The 22,267-nt window shown below is 37.6% G+C and overlaps 1 protein-coding gene across 1 annotated transcript in view; it reads right to left on the reverse strand.

The window, feature by feature from the left end:
* The window catches only part of TANC2 (tetratricopeptide repeat, ankyrin repeat and coiled-coil containing 2), a 361,658-nt gene that overhangs the window by 119,986 nt on the left and 219,405 nt on the right, over positions 1-22,267 (reverse strand). Inside the window, 2 exon segments of the mRNA XM_047758672.1 lie at positions 3,010-3,135; positions 19,263-19,526. Of these exon segments, the coding sequence (XP_047614628.1) occupies positions 3,010-3,135; positions 19,263-19,526 (390 nt within the window).

Below are 22,267 nucleotides of genomic sequence, written 5' to 3' on the forward strand. Positions count from 1 at the left end.
GGTCTACTACTTAAAAAAAAAAGGAACAGGTATTTTAACATTTTCTCAGTTTTAATTTCTAATATGGTAAATATCAATCGATATAACTCATACAAACACAGGTTTTTAGGGTTCTCAATAGTTTAAGTGTGTAAACAGGTCTGGGGACCAAAAGTTTGAGAACCATTGCTCTAAACACAATAGTGTGGGACTGCCTGTGGAAAGTACCCAATAAATGCTTGCTATTCAAGGGGTTTTACTTTAGATACTTCAGTCAGTAAATTTAGTTCTCAATGGATGTACTACAGTGTCCAGGACCATTAACTACCTTCTCTAAACATCCAGAGTCATTTAAAACCAGAACTGTGATTTAAAAACTATTTCATAGGACTTGAGTTATATTTTACAATACAGAAAGCTGTACCTCTAATATAGGAAGATACATCTTAATGTATACTAAAAAAGGTTTTCAGTCACTTTATTACTTTTGGGGGGTAAAGCTGTTTTACCTCATTCATAACCAGAGTTAGGGAAAGATATAAAACTGAACTACACCTGCAATTTATATGTTTTTAAAAAATAAAATTAGGAAACACAATGTTTTTAAAAAAATTATACCAGGAAAACAATATGATTCTGTTTCTGTAAGAAAGTGTAACATTTTAGATATAATAATCACAAATTATAAAGGCTTGCCAAACAGGTCTACAGAAACACAGGGAAAGTCAAAGTTTGCTTTCCTTTCTTGTTAATGTCTTAAGTCACATGCAAGCTACAGACTTGTTTGTAAATAGTAATCAAGATAACATGCTATTTTTTTGAGGGAAGGTTATTGTCCAGGGCTTCAGAGTTCTAAATAAAGTATGCTATTTTTAGCAGACAAGATGCTACCTAGTAAACACCCAGTCTCTTATGGATTAATGCACTCATCTGCATGGTATGTTCCAACCACTTAGACTAGTAAAAGAACACCTCTTAAAAGACAACTTTAAAGAGTTGAAACACTAATATCACAGCTGCTTTATCAAGGGACAAAGGTCATCTTTAGGTATTAATGTAAACAATAAGTTGAAACACTATCTGCAAGGCATATGAAATTAGTTTTGTTAGGAATGCATTATTCAGATGGAGAGCTTCCTAAAGATTTAGATAGGCTTTGGAAAAATCTCTGGATACCCTTTGGTTTTAATGAATGTTTAGGCTGAGGCTCAATGAAATGGAAAAGATTTTTATTGTATTCTAGACACAGCTGATAATGTGTGTGTAAACATCAACCTGACCAGAATGTAACTGTCAAAGACTCTACTAAATCTTTAGATACTAAAAGCAGATATGTGCCACCAAATATCAAGAGAATTCAACATGGGGAGGTCTCAAAAATCACACAGCTTAACTCCGTCATTAATTTTGTTTTTGATGTAGTACAAAATCTGTTATTCAATGACTAGTAAATCAGAAAATAAAATCAACAATGTTAGTATGTTTTTCAATAATGTGATATAAGGGGAGGCCAATGGAGTCGATTTTCAACCAAATCTGAAGGTCTATATAGATCATAAGTTGTATCCAACAGGCTATGCATTATTATGGCTATGAATTCTGGTCTTGGCAGAGATAATTTATTTGGTCTTTGACTAAATTTATTCAGGCTTTGGATACAATCAATCTACCAGCACTAAAGTATAACTGACATAATTTGATTTTCTGGAATAAGCAACTAGTATGTGGCTAACTGAAGAAACGGCATGCAGGATGGATAGGATTGGGAACTAAAACCATGACTGAGGCCATCGAATCACCATTGTTGATGGGAGGTATGGTAATTGCAGTAATAACAGCTAATTATCTCCTGTTCCTAGTTGCATAGCCATCAATGAAAAACTGTCAGCATAATGAATTCCAGAATGGATAGGAGGCATAGATGAGTCCCTTCCTGGTACTACACAGATAGAGTAGGGCAAAGGACAAGGGGTAAGGAGCAAAGCAAAGCTGAAAATACTCTATAAGCTAAACTAAAAAATGCACCTGATGTAGTAGTGCTATGGATTACTAGATACTAGAGAAAGCCAGACCACCTGTTAAAGACTATCACAGATAGCTGGGCTCATTTAAGCAAACAAGAGGCACATGCAGAAATACCAATAACAGGCTTCTCAACTAGATTGTGGCTATAACAAAATCAAAGTCTTCAAAAAGATCAGGTTCCTGATTGTAGAAACATGTAGCATGCAAAAAAAAAAAAAAAAACAAAGTGAAGAAACAGGTGCCTGAGTGGAAAAAGGATGAGTTGTTTAGATGTTGTCAGGACAAGACTGGAAGCACTAAAATTCTAAGACAATAAAAGTACTATATGTCTCCAGATACGGCCACTAGAATGTAAAAGAAATAAATTCACTAGTGAAACACATAATCTGCACCAAGTTCACCTGCAATAATATGGTGAGGGCTGAAATTTGTCAACAATTTCCTCTGAAATCCGGGTTATTTCCCCATCAACACCAGCCCTTGTTTTCCTTCACCATTTCAAGGAATCAATGCTTCCAACTGTTGGTAATTATATCACCTTTCTATGGCTGCTCTCTGAAAATAATCTAGTAATACTGGCTTCCCATTGCTTCTGTCATCCTTTGTGTTTATCTTTCTGTCTAGATTCAGCAGAAATGACATGGTTACATGCTTACTTCTTAAAAGAGGCTTAAATACATGTGGAAATTGGAAGCAAAGAAACTTTTTTTTTTTTTTCCTACAGCCACACCTGCAGCATGGAAGTTTCCAGGCTAGGGGTCCAATTGGAGCTGCCCCTGAGTCTTACACTGCAGCCATAGCAACACAGGATTTGAGCATGTGGCAATGCCGGATCCTTGGCTCACTAAGCCAGGTGAGGGATCGAACCTGCATCCCCAGAGACAATGTGGGGTCCTTAACCCGCCGGGCCACAATGGGAACTCCCAGAAACCAAAGAACTTTTTGCCTGCTGCCCACTTCTTTTCCCCTGGGCATCCCTATGCAAAGCCCTCCTGTGGTTCTAACCTCTTAAATCCTGTTGTGTGCGAGCACCAGCCATGCTCTGTCTTGGCATTCGAAGCGAAGTTCTCAAAGGTGTGTGTCTCTGCTCATCCAGGTAAGCGAGGTCCTCCAAGTGGGCAGAGCTTGTGGCTGATAAGACAGAAGAGTTTAGTCAGAACATGGAATTTTAGAAAACCTTCCGTTAGTATCTCCAAACTTTGGAATCAGAGCAGCAGATACATTTACCGAGAGTTTGCTCAACTCAAAGTCTTCATCAGTGTCTGGAACATGCGCTGGGGAAACAGTCAAGAGTTGTCTGCAGCGCCTTCATCACTATTAAATGCCTGAGCTTACGGAGAATACTAGCAACAAGTTGGCAAACACATCAGTACTTGACCACAATGATTATTAGTTTTTGCTTCTTTTGGGTCACAAGTACCATGTGTATAAACACCATCAGTGGAGAAATCTGTTCCAAATTATATTAAGCTATAAAAAAGGCCTGAAATCCTATTTTTCAACATTTTCTCTTCATAGTAAAGAATGAAATATGAAAACACTTTGCAAACAATTTTCATCTGTGTGTATATATGTGTATATAATGGAAAGATGGGTACCTGGGTCAATGGAAAGAGAACTGCCAAATAGCATTTAGGGAACTGCCAATGTCCACGAATTTCAAAAAACCATTTTGTGGCTCTCTGAAGATAATCCAGTAATACTGGCTTCCCATTACATCTATCAATCCTTTGACCCCTGACCTAGCCATAAAAGAGAGAACACGGCAACATATGACGAATGGGTACTGGCACTGCTATATACTGAGAACTCTTGGGTTCACTCACAATGAATCAAAAAGTGAAGACATCGGGAATCAGGAAATGCTGAAGACAAAAAAGTTTTTACCAACAAGAACGACAAAAACTTCTGTCAGAAAAACAGTTATTTAGGAGTTCCCGTCATGGCGCAGTGGTTAACGAATCCGACTAGGAACCATGAGGTTGCGGGTTCGGTCCCTGGCCTCCCTCAGTGGGTTACGGATCTGGCGTTGCTGTGAGCTCTGGTGTAGGCTGCAGATGCGGCTCGGAACCCAAGTTGCTGTGGCTCTGGCATAGGCTGGCAGCTACAGTTCCGATTCGACCCCTAGCCTGGGAACCTCCATATGCTGTGGGAGCGGCCCAAGAAATGGCAAAAAGACAAAAAAAAAAAAAGAAAAGAAAAATAGTTATTTAGAGCTTACACATGATTAATTAAAACATTAATTCAACTACAGAAGACACTGTGCTGAGGGTTAGTTTAGTAATTCCCTAACAATTATTTAGTGAGAGCCTCCTATGTGCCAGGCTCTGTTCTTGGTGCCCTCGTTGGCTTAGGTGCCAGTCTATCTCTGGGACTGGAGCGGGTAAGAGGAAGCAAACCGAGATCAATCACTCTTGGCTGCTGAGCGCCAGTGAAGCACTGTCCATACCCCCAATCAAGTAAAAATATCAACATAAAGTGGGTGATAAATGGTACAAAGAAAGTTCAGTTCCATGAGCTGAAGAAGAAAAAAAGATGGAGAAAAAAGAGGGAGAGGGAGAGAGGAAAAAATGAGAGAACAAGTGCAAAAGACAGAATATTCTCCCACCCCTTTCAATTACTGCAACTGTCTTAATTACCTGGATCTACGGGAAATCCACACAGAAGGAATTTATCCAAATTATACATAAAGTTTTTCTAAGGAAATAAAAAGTCTTTCAAAGCTAGTCCGGGGAACTTGAACCAAGAAAGGGAAGCTAAATGCCACATTATATACCACAGGGAGGAAGAGAGCATCAGAAGAATAAAAGACAGTCTTGATTTCTTCATTCTAAAATTAAAACTATCCAGAATGGATAACTACCTAATCTCTTACTTAATTCTGGGGGGATTCCGTGATGGTACTGCAGAATAAGGATTTGGCATTGGAACTGCTGTGGCACAGGTTTGATCCCTGGCTCTGGAGCTTCTGCATGCCATGGGTATGGTGAAAAATAAAAATAAAAGCACTGGGGACAATGACACCATCCTCACTGGTTCTGATTCTGTGAATTAGTTCTTTGTTATGTTTCATACAAAGACTCCAGTTTTAACCAAAGTCTATCTGTTTGGTTCTTTATCCTAATGTGCACAGCTACGCAAAAAGGGGTGGTTTTTTTTTTTTTTTTTTGCTTTTTTAGGGCCACACCCACAGCATGTGGAGGTTCCCAGGCTAGGGGTCGAATCGGAGCTGTAGCTGTCAGCCTACACCACAGCCACAGCAATGTCAGATCCGAGCCACATCTGCCACCTACAGCACAATTCATGGCAATGTTGGATTCTTAACCCACTGAGTGAGGCCAGGGATGGAACTTGTGTCCTTAACGGATCCTAGTCAGATTCGTTTCTGCTGCGCCATGATGGGAACTCCAAGCTCCTATAGTTTAATCAGCCCAACCTCTTCTTACCCCAAAAGCTCAGAGATGGTAGCTGCTTCCTGAAGTCGCTATGTCCATGATATCTCAGTGTTTTTTTTTTTGCTTTTTGCTGCACCCTTGGCATGTAGAAGTTCCTGGGCCAGGGATCGAACACTCACCACAGTAGCAACCTGAGCCACTGCAGGGACAATGCTGGATTCTTAACCTACTGAGCCACATAGGAACTCCTCTCAGTGTTCTTTTTATCTTTTCAGTTCTTTAAAACCTAGTTAGCAATTCTTTATATATCAAATTTTCTGTTAAAATACCAGTGTGGTTTCTGTCTCCTGACTAGCTCCTGGCTGAGAGAGTACAGAAAATAACAGAACAGCAATCCTTTTCACATATGTGATGCTGATAACAAAGCAGTATCACAGAATGCACGTGTAAAAGTTTTAAAGACCAGATACCTAGTTTAGAGAGAGATCAGCAAACTATTGCCTGTGGATGAAATCTGGCCTGCCACCTATTTCTGTAAATCAAGTTTTATTGGAACACAGCCTTGTTTGTTTGTTTAAAATGTTCATTTACCCCAGAGTTGGATAGTTTTGACAGAGGCCATATGGCCTGCAAAGCCTAAAATACAGCTGACCCCGATCTAGTCAGATCCCCTCACTCGACAGATTAGGAGACAGTGAAGTCACTTATCTACAGTGACTCACTCAATTCACTGGAGAGCCAGGCCTGGAAACCAGCTATCTTGACCCTCAATCCAGTGGGTGGTATTTGCTTTGTACCCTCCTCCCCTTTTAAACCTGAAGAGATTTTAATTCTTTCTTAAAAGTCTGATTTATTTATTGTTTGCTTTCTAGGGCCATGCCCGCCGCATATGGGAGTTCCCAGGCTAGGGGTTGAATCAACTGGAGCTGCAGCTGCAGGCCTACACCAGAGTCACAGCAATGCCAGGTCCTTAACCCACTGAGCAAGGCCAGGGATCGAGTGTAAGCAGTATAGGCCCTGCCAATGCAAAGTAAGGTGCCCTGCATATCACAGAATAATAAATCTCTGTACTTTATTTTCCACAGTAAGAAACAAAAGAATAACAAAAGCCCCAAATCTGTTATTTTTCTGAATAGGAAAAAAACCTACAAGGTACTTTTTAAGCTGATGAACTGAAGAGTAATATGAAAAGATCAATGACAATGAGCATTTTTTATTTTCTTTTATTTACATTAAAACAAATACTGAGGAGTTCCCGTCATGGCACAGTGGTTAACGAATCTGACTAGGAACCATGAGGTTGCAGGTTCGGTCCCTGCCCTTGCTCAGTGGGTTAACGATCTGGCATTGCCGTGAGCTGTGGTGTAGGTTGCAGACGCGGCTCGGATCCTGTGTTGCTGTGGCTCTGGCATAGACTGGTGGCTACGGCTCCAATTCGACCCCTAGCCTGGGAACCTCCATATGCTGCGGGAGCGGCTCAAGAAATAGCAAAAAGACAAAACAAAAAACAAAAAACAAAAAACAAATACTGAGACCATAAGAGCTGGATGAGTGAAAGAAGTTTCTGGTAATCATTATGGCAATAACGTTAAAGCAAGGTTCTAGCAGAGTTCTTTTACTATAACGGTTGAACACCAGTGCTAACACACTAAAAAGATTTGATATGCTTTAATAAAAAGAGAATGTACATATCATTAATAGTAGACAAAATAATATAGGAATTTACAACATAAAGTAGAGCAAAAAGCTGTGTTAAGGGGAAAGCCCTAAGCCCCTTTTTTTTTATATATATCCATATATGAATCTTTAGAAGATTAAACTAAGAGAGATCTACAATGGTCTGGGAACTTTCGAATGCCATGGGTGCAGCCAAAAAAAGAAAAAAAAAAGGAGGGAGGGAGGGAGGGGGGGGCAGAGAGAGAGAGAGAGAGAGAGAGAGAGAGAGAGAGAGAGAGAGAGAGAGAGAGAGGAGATCTATACTTGGAGCACAGATTTAAATTAAATAACCGTTATGTAATCCATTTTGGTTTCTTTGTATTAAAAAAATCTTCTGGCAGATACTTTTAGCCACAGCCTTTGTTTCACATGTTCAACTCCCTCCCTCCCTTTTTTCTTTTTAGGGCCACACCTGCGGCATATGGAAGTTCGCCGGGTAGGGGTTGAATTGGAGCTGCAGCTGCTGGCCTGCCAATGCCACAGCTACAGCGAGTTGGGATCTGAGGCTCGTCTGCGACCTACACCACAGCTCATGGCAACGCCGGATCCTTAACCCACTGAGCAAGGCCAGAGATTGAACCTACATTCTCATGGGTACTAGTTGGATTCCTAACCCACTGAGCCATGATGGGAACTCCCACATATTCAACTTCTAACATTCAATGAAGAGATAGTGGCAGCTTTTGTAAAATATAAATGTTTAGTGTGAACTTTAACAAGTGTTACTAAACTAAGCTTTACCATAGTGATTCCTAGGAAAATGAACATCAGTTTTTCTGCTTTATTTCAGAAAACCAAGAAATATAGTAAAATATATTTTGGAATGAGCACATTTCTCAATTTCAGACAGATGACATTAGAAGAAAAAGACAAATAAATACTGCAATCACTGAACAGTTCATTCCTTTACAAATCCAAATACTCAAAGGCAAACTGAACTAAGGAAAAGAAGAGAGATTCAATATCAAGCACAACAGCTCTGAAGTCCTGATTCAGGGCTTAGATCTGAAACCAGCCAATGGGAAACTACAGATTTAATCTGAATTGCAATTGTGTTAGGGTTAGTGTTACCTAAATCTATTAAAACATTCTTTCTTTTTCTTATTTTAGCAGTTAATATCTCTTCTGTTGCTCTCTGAATCTATCACTATTTTATCAAATAATCCAAAATAATTCTTTACTGTTTTTCCTGATATCATTATTTTCCTTAGTTTTACTTTCAATTCCTTTCTGCTTCATCATTTTCAAAATTCTTACCCTTCAAGTACCTTATGTAAAGGCATATGAGACAAATATCAGGAAGAACAACCCAGGAGACCTGAAATTGTTAGCTGTGGCCTTTGTATGTAGTTGTACTCACTCGAATAGTCATATGAATGAACCTTTTCCATTTGCAAGCCACTTTCTGTGAAAAAGTCTTTTTTTGTTGTACTTTATCAAACATCTCAGTCACTGTCAAAATTTGCTCAGGCTATACTTTTTCTTCTTCCCTGACAGATCGATCCCCCAGTCAGAATTAACTGCTTTTCCCTTTCAGCAACCACATACATATATGGCTAATTAGCACTTGCGTGATTCAGCTAATTGTTAACAGCTGTCTTCCCTTAAAGCTTACAGCGGGTTCTTGAGGACAAGGCGGCAGTGTCTGATTCATCTTTGACAGCCCTATTCCTTCAGCGTAAATAAGAGTGCCCTGCGCATAATGCTCCATATAGAACTAAATTTCAGGCTAGTTCTACTTAGATTTAGAAATCTGTCTAGCTCTGTTCTCACCTTCCCCACTGCTCTGCTTAATGCTTGACAGACATCACTCTGGTAACATGCCTGGCTCCAGTGATGTGCTTATAATCGTCCTTCAGGTACTGCTGGCTTCTCTTTTACTCTTTCCTGTAACACATATCACTTCCTATTGTACTACATAAACTACTTCTTTATTATGTTTACTTTACTTTTCCTGGTGAGAATGTAAGTTCCATGAAGGTAAGAATATTTGTTTATTGATAATTCCCAAGTACTTTGAAGAGTGCCTGGCATGTACAGCATACACTCAACAAATGTTTGCCTGACTGTAACTATATTTCACAGACACACTGCATTTGGGATATATTTAAATAATCAACAAGTAACAAATTAGGTTTTGTCTCACTGGGTTATTTGAAAGCTAAGCATGAAAAAGGTGGCTGCAGCAACAATGCCTTGTACTTCATCATCCTATACACCAGTGACAGATCTAGAGGGACAGACACATTCCCACTTCATAGTGCGAATCTTATTGTGAAACTGTCAAAGCAATTTTTTGAGATAATTCTGTGAAGTTAATACTATAATATTTAATGAACACTTTTCAGATACAAATACAAGACAAATTGGTAAGCTAATGTGATTTGAAGAAATAGGAAAAACAAATCAATAGTAAAAATTTTCTATGAAAAGAAAATGCTTTTAAAAAACACATAAAACCTATGTGATTAAAAAGCCTTGTTTTCAGAAAGGGAAGAGGGAAGTGGAAAAAGGAAGCATATATTTTTCTGAGATTTCATCAGAATGGAACAGCTGACTCATTTACAGAACATTTAACTGACATACTTTTTGAATTTAATACGCAAGTGGGCAGAAAAAAAATCCAGCAGACAACATTTGGTACAAAACATTCCAAAGGTAACTCTATATTATTATAGAGTTTAGAATCAGTTTAAGTCATTTCTTCTTATATCAGTTGCACTAATGCAAACAGATTTTAGCAGCACAATTGCCATTCTGGCTGACCTGAGCAAGGAGCTTGGAATGACATTTTATGTTTGCTGCAGCCTGGGCAAGAAGCCACTCTGCTGGCCTTTACACCCTTGATTCATAAAGCCAACAGTCTGACTGCTAAAAACCTAATTTCTGATTTTTTTTTTTTGGGTAAAATCTTTATTATAGTTTCTGATTGGATTCATTTACCCAACCCCCAACCCAGGATTCCCATTTTGCATTTACCTGATTCTTAAGATCCTTTTCTTAGGAAAATGTGCGGCTCCAAACATTAACAAGTAGATGGTGAGAGTTTATGTTTTAACTGACTTCTGTCGTTTGTATGTTTCCCTGATAACTCCTCATTTTCACACAAAGCACGGAGGGCAGCTGTTGCAAACGAACATTTCCTGCTTCCACATCCCGCCAATCTCATTTGAAGACATCAAGGATGACCACAGACAGTCTATTCTGATAATTTCTGCCATGCAGCCACAAACCCACAAGGGTTCTCTATTTCAACACAACAGGCTTAACCATAAATATGTGATTTTTTAATAATAAAAAAAATGCAATAGTGATTTATATTTTGAAAACAATAAAAGATAGTTTTAATTTTTCATATTTTAGAATTTTAATTCAAAGGTGCACATTTAAATTTATATTCAGAAAACTAAGCTCCTCCAGGAAGAACCCAAGCCTTAATGCTAGACTGCCCAAACTCAACTTTAGTCACTTCATCAATCAAGTAAAAAGTTTTTATGTTTTCAGTAAATAGTATGACCTTCATATGTAGTATATGGAGCTTTTAATTGGTACGTTAACTTCTGACTTCACTTGTTTGAGTCTTTATGTTTCTAAAAGAATACAGTTAAATCTAATTGACCAACATATTTATATTAATCAGACTTCTATTTTAGTAATAAAAAGTACATGGCTGTTTAAAAAATTTTATTACATCTATTTCTTCCATTTATGTCATAGTGAGAGTAGAAGCTCAGAAAATATTTAGGGGAAAATATTTTTTAATATTTAAAAAATATTATTTAATGTTTTAAAAAATAAATCACAACATTTTCATATGTGCTGACTCTATCCCCTCTAAGCACAAGTGTTATAAAAGCCACACATCCTTTCCAATCTTTTAAAAAATCAAAGATTTTATGGAATAACATAGTTTTATTCTTTAGAGTTCAATCCAACAGCAGCCTCAAGGATTTTAAATGATTCCTTGACCATTTCCTGGTCCTGACAGATGGAGTCCTATAAAGATGTCAATGAGAAGCTCAGGCTAAAGAGGATGCTTCTCTTCCCATGTGGGAACAGAGCAAGGACCATTTAAACAATCCCCTAGATTTTTTTTCTTTTGTCTTTTTAGAGCTGCACCCGCAGCATATGGAGGTTCCCAGGATAGGGGTCGAATAGGAGCTGTAGCCACCAGCCTACTCCAGAGCCACGGGATCCGAGCCGTGTCTGCGACCTACACCACAGCTCATGGCAACGCCGGATCCTTAACCCACTGAGTAAGGGCAGGGATCAAACCCGCAACCTCATGGTTCCTCGTCGGATTCGTTTCTGCTGCGACGAGAACTCTAACAATCCCCTAGATTTTTTTAAAAAGTGATGCAAATGGTATTTTCATATCATTATTCAACATTATTTGCTCTTCAAAGTAAATAATTATATTATTCATACTAAGAAGAGAAATTTAAAAGCTGGGTTTGAACAAAGCCTTTTATTACTGGCATTCATCACCTTCCCCTCCCACTGTTCATACGTTTAGAACAATTTAGTAAGTAAAAATACACTGAATGTTTCCCCTATTTCAAGGTCATATCATCTTCAATTATTCCTATTCATCAAGGAGATGTGAATATTTATCTTCCCCTAGTTTGGGGAACCACTTCTATATACACGGTAGAAAGTAAAGAAAAATATGTATATATAGAGCTAAAATGAGCAGCGAAGACCCTCCTGAGCTAATAAAATTTACTTTAAAAACTGATTTAGGTATCTAATCACTTAAGCTACTAGAAGCTGTGATCTTATCAAATATTAACATACATTATACAGATAGCAGGCTAATTCCCTGTGAAAATAATTTTATCTTTCTACATTCTGGAAACACTTTTAACTTATAATTTATTAAATTTTGAAAATAAATAAGTCATTTGGTTTACTTTTCTGCCTCTATGTGAAGATACTCAAACCATGGTTTCTAGATACAAAAAATAACTCAATTCAAACTACTCCTTGACCTATGACTTGACCTGTAGGCAATAGCAGTGTGTTTGTATTACTTCAACACTGACAAGAAATAATTCTATGATGAAGTATTTTGTCCAACATGGCCATTAAGTGCTACTTCAACAGTTTAAAATCCTACTCTCCAGGACACATCTATCCAGCTTCTGATCGTGCATTTACATTTTACTCTTCTTTTGAAGAAATATGATCAGGACTGCTTAAGAATATGAAAATCTCTGCTAGCCAGAAAATCCAGTGTTATGAGATGACCACTGTGATAGATGAAAAAAAAATTAATAAATAAGGTCTATAGGCATAATAATTTAGACTAATATTATCCCTTTTATTTTTTTTAACATGGGGGAAGGTAGGAGGGTAGAAAACATTTAAGTATTTAAGAAAATATTTTCCAGTACTTGAATTAAAACAAACTAACAAAGAAAAATCACTGTTTTATAATACTTGATATAAACAATATACTTTCTATTAAAATGATAAAGAAAAAAATGACACTAGAAGCATGGTCCCTAAAAGAAAGTCTGATAAATCGATGCTACCAAAATTTTTGTGTTCAAAATATATTTATAAGAAACAAAAAGTTAAGGAACAACTAGTTTACAAACACTTCTAATAAAGATTTATATATAGAATATACAACAAATTCTTTTAACTCAATAATAGGAACATGCAGTGGTTAATGAATCCAACTAGGAACCATGAGGTTGCGGGTTTGGTCCCTGCCCTTGCTCAGTGGGTTAACGATCCGGCGTTGCCGTGAGCTGTGGTGTAGGTTGCAGACGCGGCTCGGATCCTGCGTTGCTGTAGCTCTGGCGTAGGCCAGTGGCTACAGCTCTGATTCGACCCCTAGCCTGGGAACCTCCATATGCCACGGGAGCGGCCCAAAGAAACAGCAAAAAGACAAAAAAAAAAAAAAAAAAAGGAAGACAAATCCATAAAAAAATGTGAAAAAGGTCTGAAGAGCTATTTTACCAAAAAAGATATATGAACAGCTAACAAGCACACAAAATGAGCTTAATATCATTAGGAAAATGCAAATTAAAACCACAAGACAGCATTTCACATCTGCTAGAATAACTGTAAGAAGAGGTAAGACAAATAGTAGAGAGGAGGTGGAGAAAGAAGAATCCCTTGACACTGGGTGCTGCAGCCAATTTGGAAAACAGTTTGGCAGTTTCTAAAAAAGTTAAACATAATTTTTCCAATCCTAAGTATCTATTCAAGAGAAATGAAAATATATGTCCACTCAAAGACTTGCATAAGAATGTTCACAGCAGTAGTATTCACGATAGCTAGAAGATGGAACCAACCTCACTATCAAGTGGTGGATGGACAGATAAAATGAGGGACAGACATACAATGGAATACTATTTGCAATAAGGAACAAACTTCTGGAGTTCTCGCTGTGGCTCAGTGGTTAACGAACCTGACTAGTATCCATGAGGATGTGGGTTCGATCCCTGGCCTTGCTCAGTGGGTTAAGGATCTGGTGTTGCTGTGAGCTATGGTATAGGTTGCAGATGTGGCTCAGATCCCGCATTGCTGTGGCTGTGGTGTAGGCCAGGGGCTACAGCTCCGATTTGACCCCTAGCCTGGGTACCTCCTTATGCTGTGAGTGCAGCCCTAAAAAGACAAAAGACAAAAAACAAACAAACAAAAAAAGGAACTAACTTCTGATACGTACTATGCTATAGGTGAGATTCAAAAACATTATGCTAAGTAAAAGAAGCCAGACACAAGAGACCATATATTCTATGACTCCATTTTTATGAAATGTTCAGAAAAGGTAAATTCATACAGATAGAAAGAAGATTAATGGTTGCTTAGGGCTAGGGGTGGGAATAAAAATGACATTAGGCATGAGAAATGTTACTGAGATGATGAAAATATTCTAAAACTGATTTATGATGAAGGTTGCATAACTTGTAAATATACTAAAAATGACTGAATTGGGTGAATAATTTTTCAATGGGTGCATTTTATGAAACATAAAATATGGCTCAATATAGTTGTTTTTAAAAAAGGATGAAGAAAATTCACACAGAGATTGATGCTTCAGAGCTTTATCTAGGCTACTAATAAACTAAGGTGGCAATTCGAATAATTTCTGGCCAGTCTGGGTACTGATCCTTGGTTTATGCTCTCAATAAGTGGAACAACTTTAAGTAAATTATCCAGTTGCTAAAGGTATTCAGATATTTTTAATTAACACTGAAAATAGGTATTTCTTCAAAGATCTAATTATGTCACCTAGGACTGCTATTTCTAAAACAAACACAAGGGAAAACCCTTCTAGAAAGACAATAGCCTAAATATATACTCTATCTTTTAAAGTTGAAGTATAATTTACATAAAGTACATAAGCATTTAGCTCAATAAATTTATACATATATATGTATGTATATATGTACATATGTATATGTGTGTGTGTATATATATATATATAACAAGCACATATAGTTTTAAACATCTTTAATAGATCTTGACAAGCAGCTTTATAAAGTGGTAGTATACAAATTAATATACTCCCATCAGCAATATATGACAATCTCAATTACATTATATCCTCACTAACACTTGACACTGACATTCCTTTTAATTTTCCACATATGGTTAAAGTGGTATTTCATTGTCAAGAACTATGAAAGATGCGCTATTTTATCCTACTTCTAAGCTAACAAGTCTGGGTGCTGAAGAAGACAGGAGACATCTAGGTCAGAGATGAAAGACAGTTTATTACTCAGAGCAATAGCAGTAGCCAGAATATCAACATCTGTGTCGGTTACCTGAGCCCCAATTCCCACAGGGCAATAATACAAAGAGGGCTAGGTGGTACCTGCATGTGCAGATGGTTACAGTGCAAGAGAGGTACCCTGGGCCTAGAGATTAGTTTTCATTTTCTAGGATTTTATATAAATGTACTCATAGTATGTACTCTTTTTTTATCTGACTTCTTTCACTCAGTATAACTATTTTGAGATTCCTATGTGTTGTTGCAGTATCAAGAGTATATCTTTTTTATTGCTGGGTGGTATCCATTATAAGCATATGCTTAATTTGTTTATCCATTCACCTGCTGAAGGACATTTCAGATGCTGACAATGTGTGGCCATCATGATCATAGCAGCTTTATCTAGCTGCTATGATCATTTGTGTACATGTGTGTAAGAACATATGCTTTCATCTTTCTTGTATAAATCCTGATTTTCTGACCTCATACATCTCTCACATATATTATAATCATATGCAGATATATAATATGTATGTTACATATATAATACAAATATTATATGTATTATATATTTAAGAATCATAATGTTAACCTTTTACTAAGCAGAGAGGGGAGAGTGGCTTTTCCTTTTGTATTTTTGGTTTGAATTTGAAAATTTATTTTGTATATATTATGTAATATGTGATTCTTTAATTTCTAGAATATGTCAGCAGGAACCACTGGGCAAGGAGATTATGGCTCAGTTTTTGTTTTGTTTTCTTCTTTGTAGCTGTGTTAAAAAAAATCCAATAAAAGTTATTTTTAAGGTGAAAAAGAAGACAATCTCTCAAACCACTCTCTCAATTCTATTTATATAGTCTGGCAATTCAATTCACTATAATTTTGCACAATACCAGAGGCTTTTATTCTTGAACTCCAGGCTTTCATCCTTCAATCTTTCTTATAAGGACAGATACATAGTCATTCTTTTGAGCTGCAACTGTGATAGCATGGCTCTTGTTTAAACTCCTCACTATCAACAAAGTAAACTCAACACTAACCATCAGAGTACATAAGCTCCTTGGTATCCCTTTCAACATCATTTTCTACCATTCCTTCCATGTACCCCAGGTTCTAGTCATGCAGAAGTACCAATTACATGCTAAGTCCTTTAACTTCTTGTTTCTCCTCAGAGTCACTCTTACTCAACCTTCTCTGGGATGTTTTCTCTTCCTCTCTACTCTCTCCCTTTGCACTTGATGCTTCCTTCTCGTGTGTTTCTACAGTACTTTATAAATCACTGTATTACAGCATCTGTCACACTGTAGCTGTGTAGGTTACAAAAATAACAATGGGTGCCAATTAGAATTTCCTTCTGTAATTCTCCAGAAATTCTTTTTTTTTGTCTTTTTACCTTTTCTATGGCTGCACTCGTGGCATATGGAGGTTCCCAGACTAGGGGTCTAATAGGAGCTGTAGCTGCCAGCCACAGCCACAGCCAGAGCAACATCAAATCTGAGCTGCATCTGCGACCTACTTCACAGCTCAAGCCAACACCAGATCCTTAACCCACTGAGCGAGGCCAGGGATTGAACCTGCAACCTCATGGTTCCTAGTCAGATTTGCTAACCACTGAGTCACAACGGGAACTCCCCAAAATTCTTAATATTTGCTTCAGTCACTCTTCCAACGGCTATGTAAGAACTTACTAAAATACAACTGTTGCCACGGTTATGTTGATGCCTACAAGTGCAAGTAAAATTGCTAAGGGGTAGTTTGCAAAAAATACAAGAGAGGTAGAAGTCTGAAAAATTCACAAATTGCATAATAATTCCCTAAAATTGACCACAATTTAAGAGATTTCATTAAGTAATTAGAATATTAGCACTTATGGGATAAAATTCTAAATAAAAAAATCTTACAATCAATATACTGAAAGAATGTACTCTTTGCCTGAAAAAATGTTGTTTGCTTTGTAAAGTTTTTTTTAAAAAACATCTTTAAAATTATATTTTTACCTGGTGATTAAAATATCTGGTATAGAAACCTAGGTTCTATATAGTCCATTTCTTCAATATCTATTAGTTAGAGAAATGACTGGTAACCTCCTGCTGCTTCTGACAGCCGCTTTAAGCCAATTTTTGGAAAGCAACAGTGTTAGTAACCTTTACAGACAGTGAGGGATGATTCTTATCTGGCTTATCAGTCTTGGACAATTTTTTTGTAAAACCTCAAGTTCATATTTTCTTTTCTTTTCTTTCTTTTTTTTTTTTGTCTTTTTGTCATTTCTTGGGCCACTCCAACGGCATATGGAGTTTCCCAGGCTAGGGGTCTGATCGGAGCCGTAGCCACTGGCCTACGCCAGAGCCACAGCAATGTGGGATCTGAGCCGCGTCTGCAACCTACGCCACAGCCCACGGCAACGCCGGATCATTAACCCACTGAGCAAGGGCAGGGATCAAACTCGCAACCTCATGGTTCCTAGTCGGATTCGTTAACCACTGCGCCACGACGGGAACTCCTCAAGTTCGTATTTTCATAGGGTAAAATAATAAACCTCTAAAGACATTTATCTCAAGAAGGGCAAAGTATTTTATCATTTCTTCAGTAAACTAAAAAGAGAACAAGAGAAGCTTATTCCTCAGTTTCCAACTAAGTGCTCAGTGCCTGTCTCAAATAGCAGAGCCAGAATTCTCTTAGAAACCACTGCTTAGTTACGAAGTAAATTGGAATATACCGTTAAGGTTGGCAGCTACATTTCCCATTTTTATGTAAGCGAAGATTTAATTGCTTCTCTTCTGGATAGACTGAATTTGCCTAGCAATTTCTCATAAGTCACAGCATTCTAGGATTCTACAAAGACATCATAGTTATGGATTAATTAATTAATTAATTTTTAAGGGCCACAGGAGCAGCATATGGAAGTTCCTAGGCTAGGGGTTGAATCAGAGCTACAGCTGCCAGCCTACCCCACAGTCAAAGCAACATGGGGTCTGAGCTGCAACTGCGACCTCCACCACAGCTCAGCAATACAGATCCTTAACCCACTGATCAAGGCCAGGGATCGAACCCACATCCTCATAGATACTAGCTGGGTTCGTTTCCACTGAGCCACAGCGGGGACTCCTGGATCAACATATTTAAATAAGAACCTAGGAGACAAATTTTTCTGTCATTATATAAAAGTGAATAATCTTGAAAAATTAATTTTAATCTTCTGCAGTTACTGATCTGCTGGATGAGCCATTCTTCCATAACCACATCTGATGACAGGTGCGGATGATCTCCCAGAGGATGGAACAAAGAGCAATGGTTTAGGAAAGATACAAAAGGGAAAGTGGAAAGGCGAGAAGCATTGCCCTATCATCTGCATAACATAAATAATTACATCTGGAAAATAAAGAGCTCTGATTATAATAACTATTTTATTATCTTGTGTCAGTGAGATAAAGCTATCCAGGCACTCATCAGGCAAGTAAGAAAGACAAACATAACTTTGATTTTGCAGCATGGACAAAGTCCAGATGATGATGCATTTTGACAATGTCAGCAGGCCCAACTATTCTGCAAAAGTCCTGGTCTGAATTATTAAATAGCACCTTAGCTGTGTATAAAAAAAAAATCCCTTGACGTCAATCCAGAATAGCTGCTAAAGAATAACGGCTCCATATTCCAGCCCCTTAACCTTCTGTATCATCCCCTTACCATTCTGACTGCTAATGGTATTTGAGTTATTCTTCAAGAATGTAGGTACCTGGTGATTCTACTATGGAAAGATATGAATATGGAATTCCTAAAGATATGGAATAGCCAGGGTATTGTGAAAATATTGAGCTCCTCAAAAGGAGAAGTTGAATTCTTGCCTGCCTGCCCTTCTCTCAAACTACAGATGATGATTTACTTAATTTTTAAAATATTATCTTTTTTTTTTGGCTGTGCCTGCAGAATGCAGAAATTTTCAGGCCAGGGACTGAATCCACACCACAGCAGTGACAATGCCAGATCCTTAACCAAATAAGCCACCAGGGAACTCCATAGATGATGATTTCTTATAATACAATTTCTACTGAAATATGCTTCCATTTAATAATGTTTTTTAAAATTAAAAATTTCTTAAAAATTATACTCTCAAATTGAAAGCCTTTCAAAGACTTCTAGTGTAAGAAGAGACTTTTAACACTTTTGACAATTTATAGGTTCTGTTTCTAATTTTATGTGCATTTTTATTTTATATTTCTATTTTGAGAGCAGAACTAAACAATCACTTAAGGAACACGAGCCTTCCTCCAGGTTCAAAAAGATATACATATTACCCAAACATAAAAGAACAGCTTAGTCAAAGAAGATGAATGAAAAATTTAAATACTGCAAAAGCAGAATTTACCTTCATTTCAATATATATGCCAGTAAAACAGTGATTGAAAAAAACCAAAACTTACCTGCTACTGAATTTGGCCGTGGCATAAGATAAAGAGGAATAGACTGTACTGACTGCGATAAAACTGTTTCCAAATTCCTTTCTGGGATCTTATTCAGACTATAGGTGGAAGCTGTCATGTTTTCATCTACTCGATACAAACAGGAATCCATGCTGGATTTTTGAGACTGCCAAGGTTTTACGTTTCCTCCAGATCCCAATTCTTTACTGCTTTCCCCAACGTATTTTGAGCGTTCCATGTTTTCAGAATAGCTTGTCAATGTAGCTGAAAAAGAGAGTAAACTCAACTGAAAAAGAAAACCAAACTTAGAGATTAATCTGCTTATTAATATCCAAATGCATGACTAGCTAATGAGAATACATGTAACATTATTTTTTAAAAGTTACTGATGATCATTTTATCTCCATCATGAAGTTTAAACCACTGACACCAAAAGACAACACTCTCTCACATATTTTCTTTCTAATTACTTTAACAACTCTATTTAAATGAACTACACAAATTTATACATCAGTGCTAAAGAACTGACAGCTAGGACCTATTAATGATAAAAACTTTAGAATTTCATCAAAATGGAATTTATATACTTTTCATGGATTGCCAGAGAGCAAACAGATCTTAACACTCTTTTTATTCTATATTTTTTCCTCATTGAAATGATTTCTTGGCCCTTTATACATAACAAAGAATTAGAAAACAGAAACAGTCCCTAAGCAGAAGCTAATGTAGAAGAAAGAATCTAAATAAAGGAACTACTACATGGCCTTAGGTCCAATCAGAGCTGTAGCTGCTTGCCTACGCCAGAGCCACCGAGCCGAGTCTGCAACCTACATCACAGGTCACGGCAACACTGGATCCTCAACCCACTGAGCAAGGCCAGGGATCAAATGGTTCCTAGTCGGATTTGTTAACCACTGAGCCATGACAGGAACTCCCTACATGGCCTTCTTGAAGAGCTGTCCTTTCCTCTGCAGCTCTGACCCTCTACACCTAAGTCCCTTAGTGAAATCAAACAAAAGCTGAAAGGGCTTCCAGAATTTCGTCTTACCACTAATTATAAACAGGAAAATTTTCATCACCCCTACAAACGGAAAGACGAAAAACATCTGAAATCTAAACTATAAAAATCTTTGCAATAATTATAAAACAAGATATCATTTCAGGAGACTTTTTATGTTAGTTCATATTCTCTTCTTACCTTTTAAATGTACCTATTGTTAAAAAAGAGGGAGACCCAAGGTTACGAGGTCTCTTTGGAAATTTAAATGGAGTTCTGGCCTTTGTAATAACAAGGGAACATGAATGACACAGGAAGACACCTGGGTTGTCTTTCAGCCTTGCTGCTCTTTAAGGTAAAACACCGACCGTCCTTGTATCTGAGTGTTAAGTGCTGCCAACTGGTCTCTGCGTCCTCACTGATGTTAGGGAGCCCAGCTCCGTGGCCACACATCCCTGTCAATTTCATCCGAGAGGCAGTCACCACCAGCCTTCTCAAAGATGCCTGTGCTCTCCGCCCCCACTGAGTCCTGAGTTATTCTTTTTATACATTGTCCCTGTTACCCTTTTTATATCTTGCTGGATTCAATTCGTTAGAATTGTGTTAATAAGGACTTTTATGTCTACGTTCTACATATATTGGTCTGGAGTGTACTTTTCATGTAATGTCTTTGTCTGGTTTGGCCTTAGCATAGTGTTGACCTCATAAAGTGTTCCTTTCACTTCAGCTTCCTGGAGCAGTTTGCATAGAAGTGGTATTATTTCTTCCTTAAATGTTTGGTAGAATTCACCTGTCAAGGTATCTGGTCTGAAAGTTTTCTTTTGGAAAATTCTCCTTTTAAACAACAAATTCAATTTCTATTTAACAGCTTTAAAGCTATTCAGGTTCTTTCTTCTCAAACGAGCTTTGGTAGTTTATTTCTAGGAGTTCATCCATTTCATCTAAAGTGTCAAATTTATTGGCACAAAGTTGTTCATGACATTCCTCTGTCATCCTTTCAATGTCTGTGAGGTCTGCAGAGATGTTTTGCTCTCATTTCTGATATTAGTAATTTGCATCTTCTTCTCTTCCTGATTAATATGGCTAGGGGTTTATCATTGCTACTGACTTTCTCAGAGAACCAGCACTGTTTCACCGATTTCTGTTCTTTATTATTTCCTACTTTGTTTACTTTGGTTTGAATTTCTTTCTTTCACACTTTCTTCCTTTCTGTTTCAGAAAACACAGTTTCTACAGTTTGAGTACATTTAAATTTATTGAGATTAGTTTTATGAACCAGAATATGATCTGTCTTGGTGAATCTTCTGTGTGCACCTAAAAAAAAAACTCTACTCTTGGAGTTCCCCTCGTGGTGCAGTGGTTAACGAATCCGACTAGGAACCATGAGGTTGCGGATTCGATCCCTGGCCTTGCTCAGTAGGTTAAGGATCTGGCGTTGCCGTGGGCTGTGGTGTAGGTTGCAGATGCAGCTTGGATCCCATGTTGCTGTGGCTCTGGTGTAGGCCGGCGGCTGCAGCTCTGATCAGACCCCTAGCCTGGGAACCTCCACATGCCGTGGGAGCGGCCTTAGAAAAGACAAAAAAAAAAAAAAATCTCTACTCTGTTCTTGTTGCATGGACTGACCTATAAATAACAATAAGGTCAAGTAAGTTGGTTGATACGATTGTTTAGGTCTTATATATGTTTACTGATTTCCTACTTGTTCTATGAATGACTGAGAGATGAGTGCCCAAGTCACTGACTGTGTGTGTGGATTTCTCCCATTTTGAAGCTCTGTTACTAGGTGCATAAACATTTAGGATTGTTATTTCCTTTTGAGGAAATGACCCATTTATCATTATGAAATGATCTTCCTTTACAGAGCATCCTTCTTTGTTCTGAAATCTATTTTGATATTCTTTGTTCTGAAATGGGTATAAGAGGGAGACGTGGGCATATATTATGGGCTCCAGGACCAGTAACAACAGGGACTTAATCTTCATTTACAAGCCCTTTCTTTTCCTTTTTT

The sequence above is a fragment of the Phacochoerus africanus genome, chromosome 14 (assembly GCF_016906955.1).
Source record: "Phacochoerus africanus isolate WHEZ1 chromosome 14, ROS_Pafr_v1, whole genome shotgun sequence".
In the NCBI taxonomy this organism is placed as follows: domain Eukaryota; kingdom Metazoa; phylum Chordata; class Mammalia; order Artiodactyla; family Suidae; genus Phacochoerus; species Phacochoerus africanus.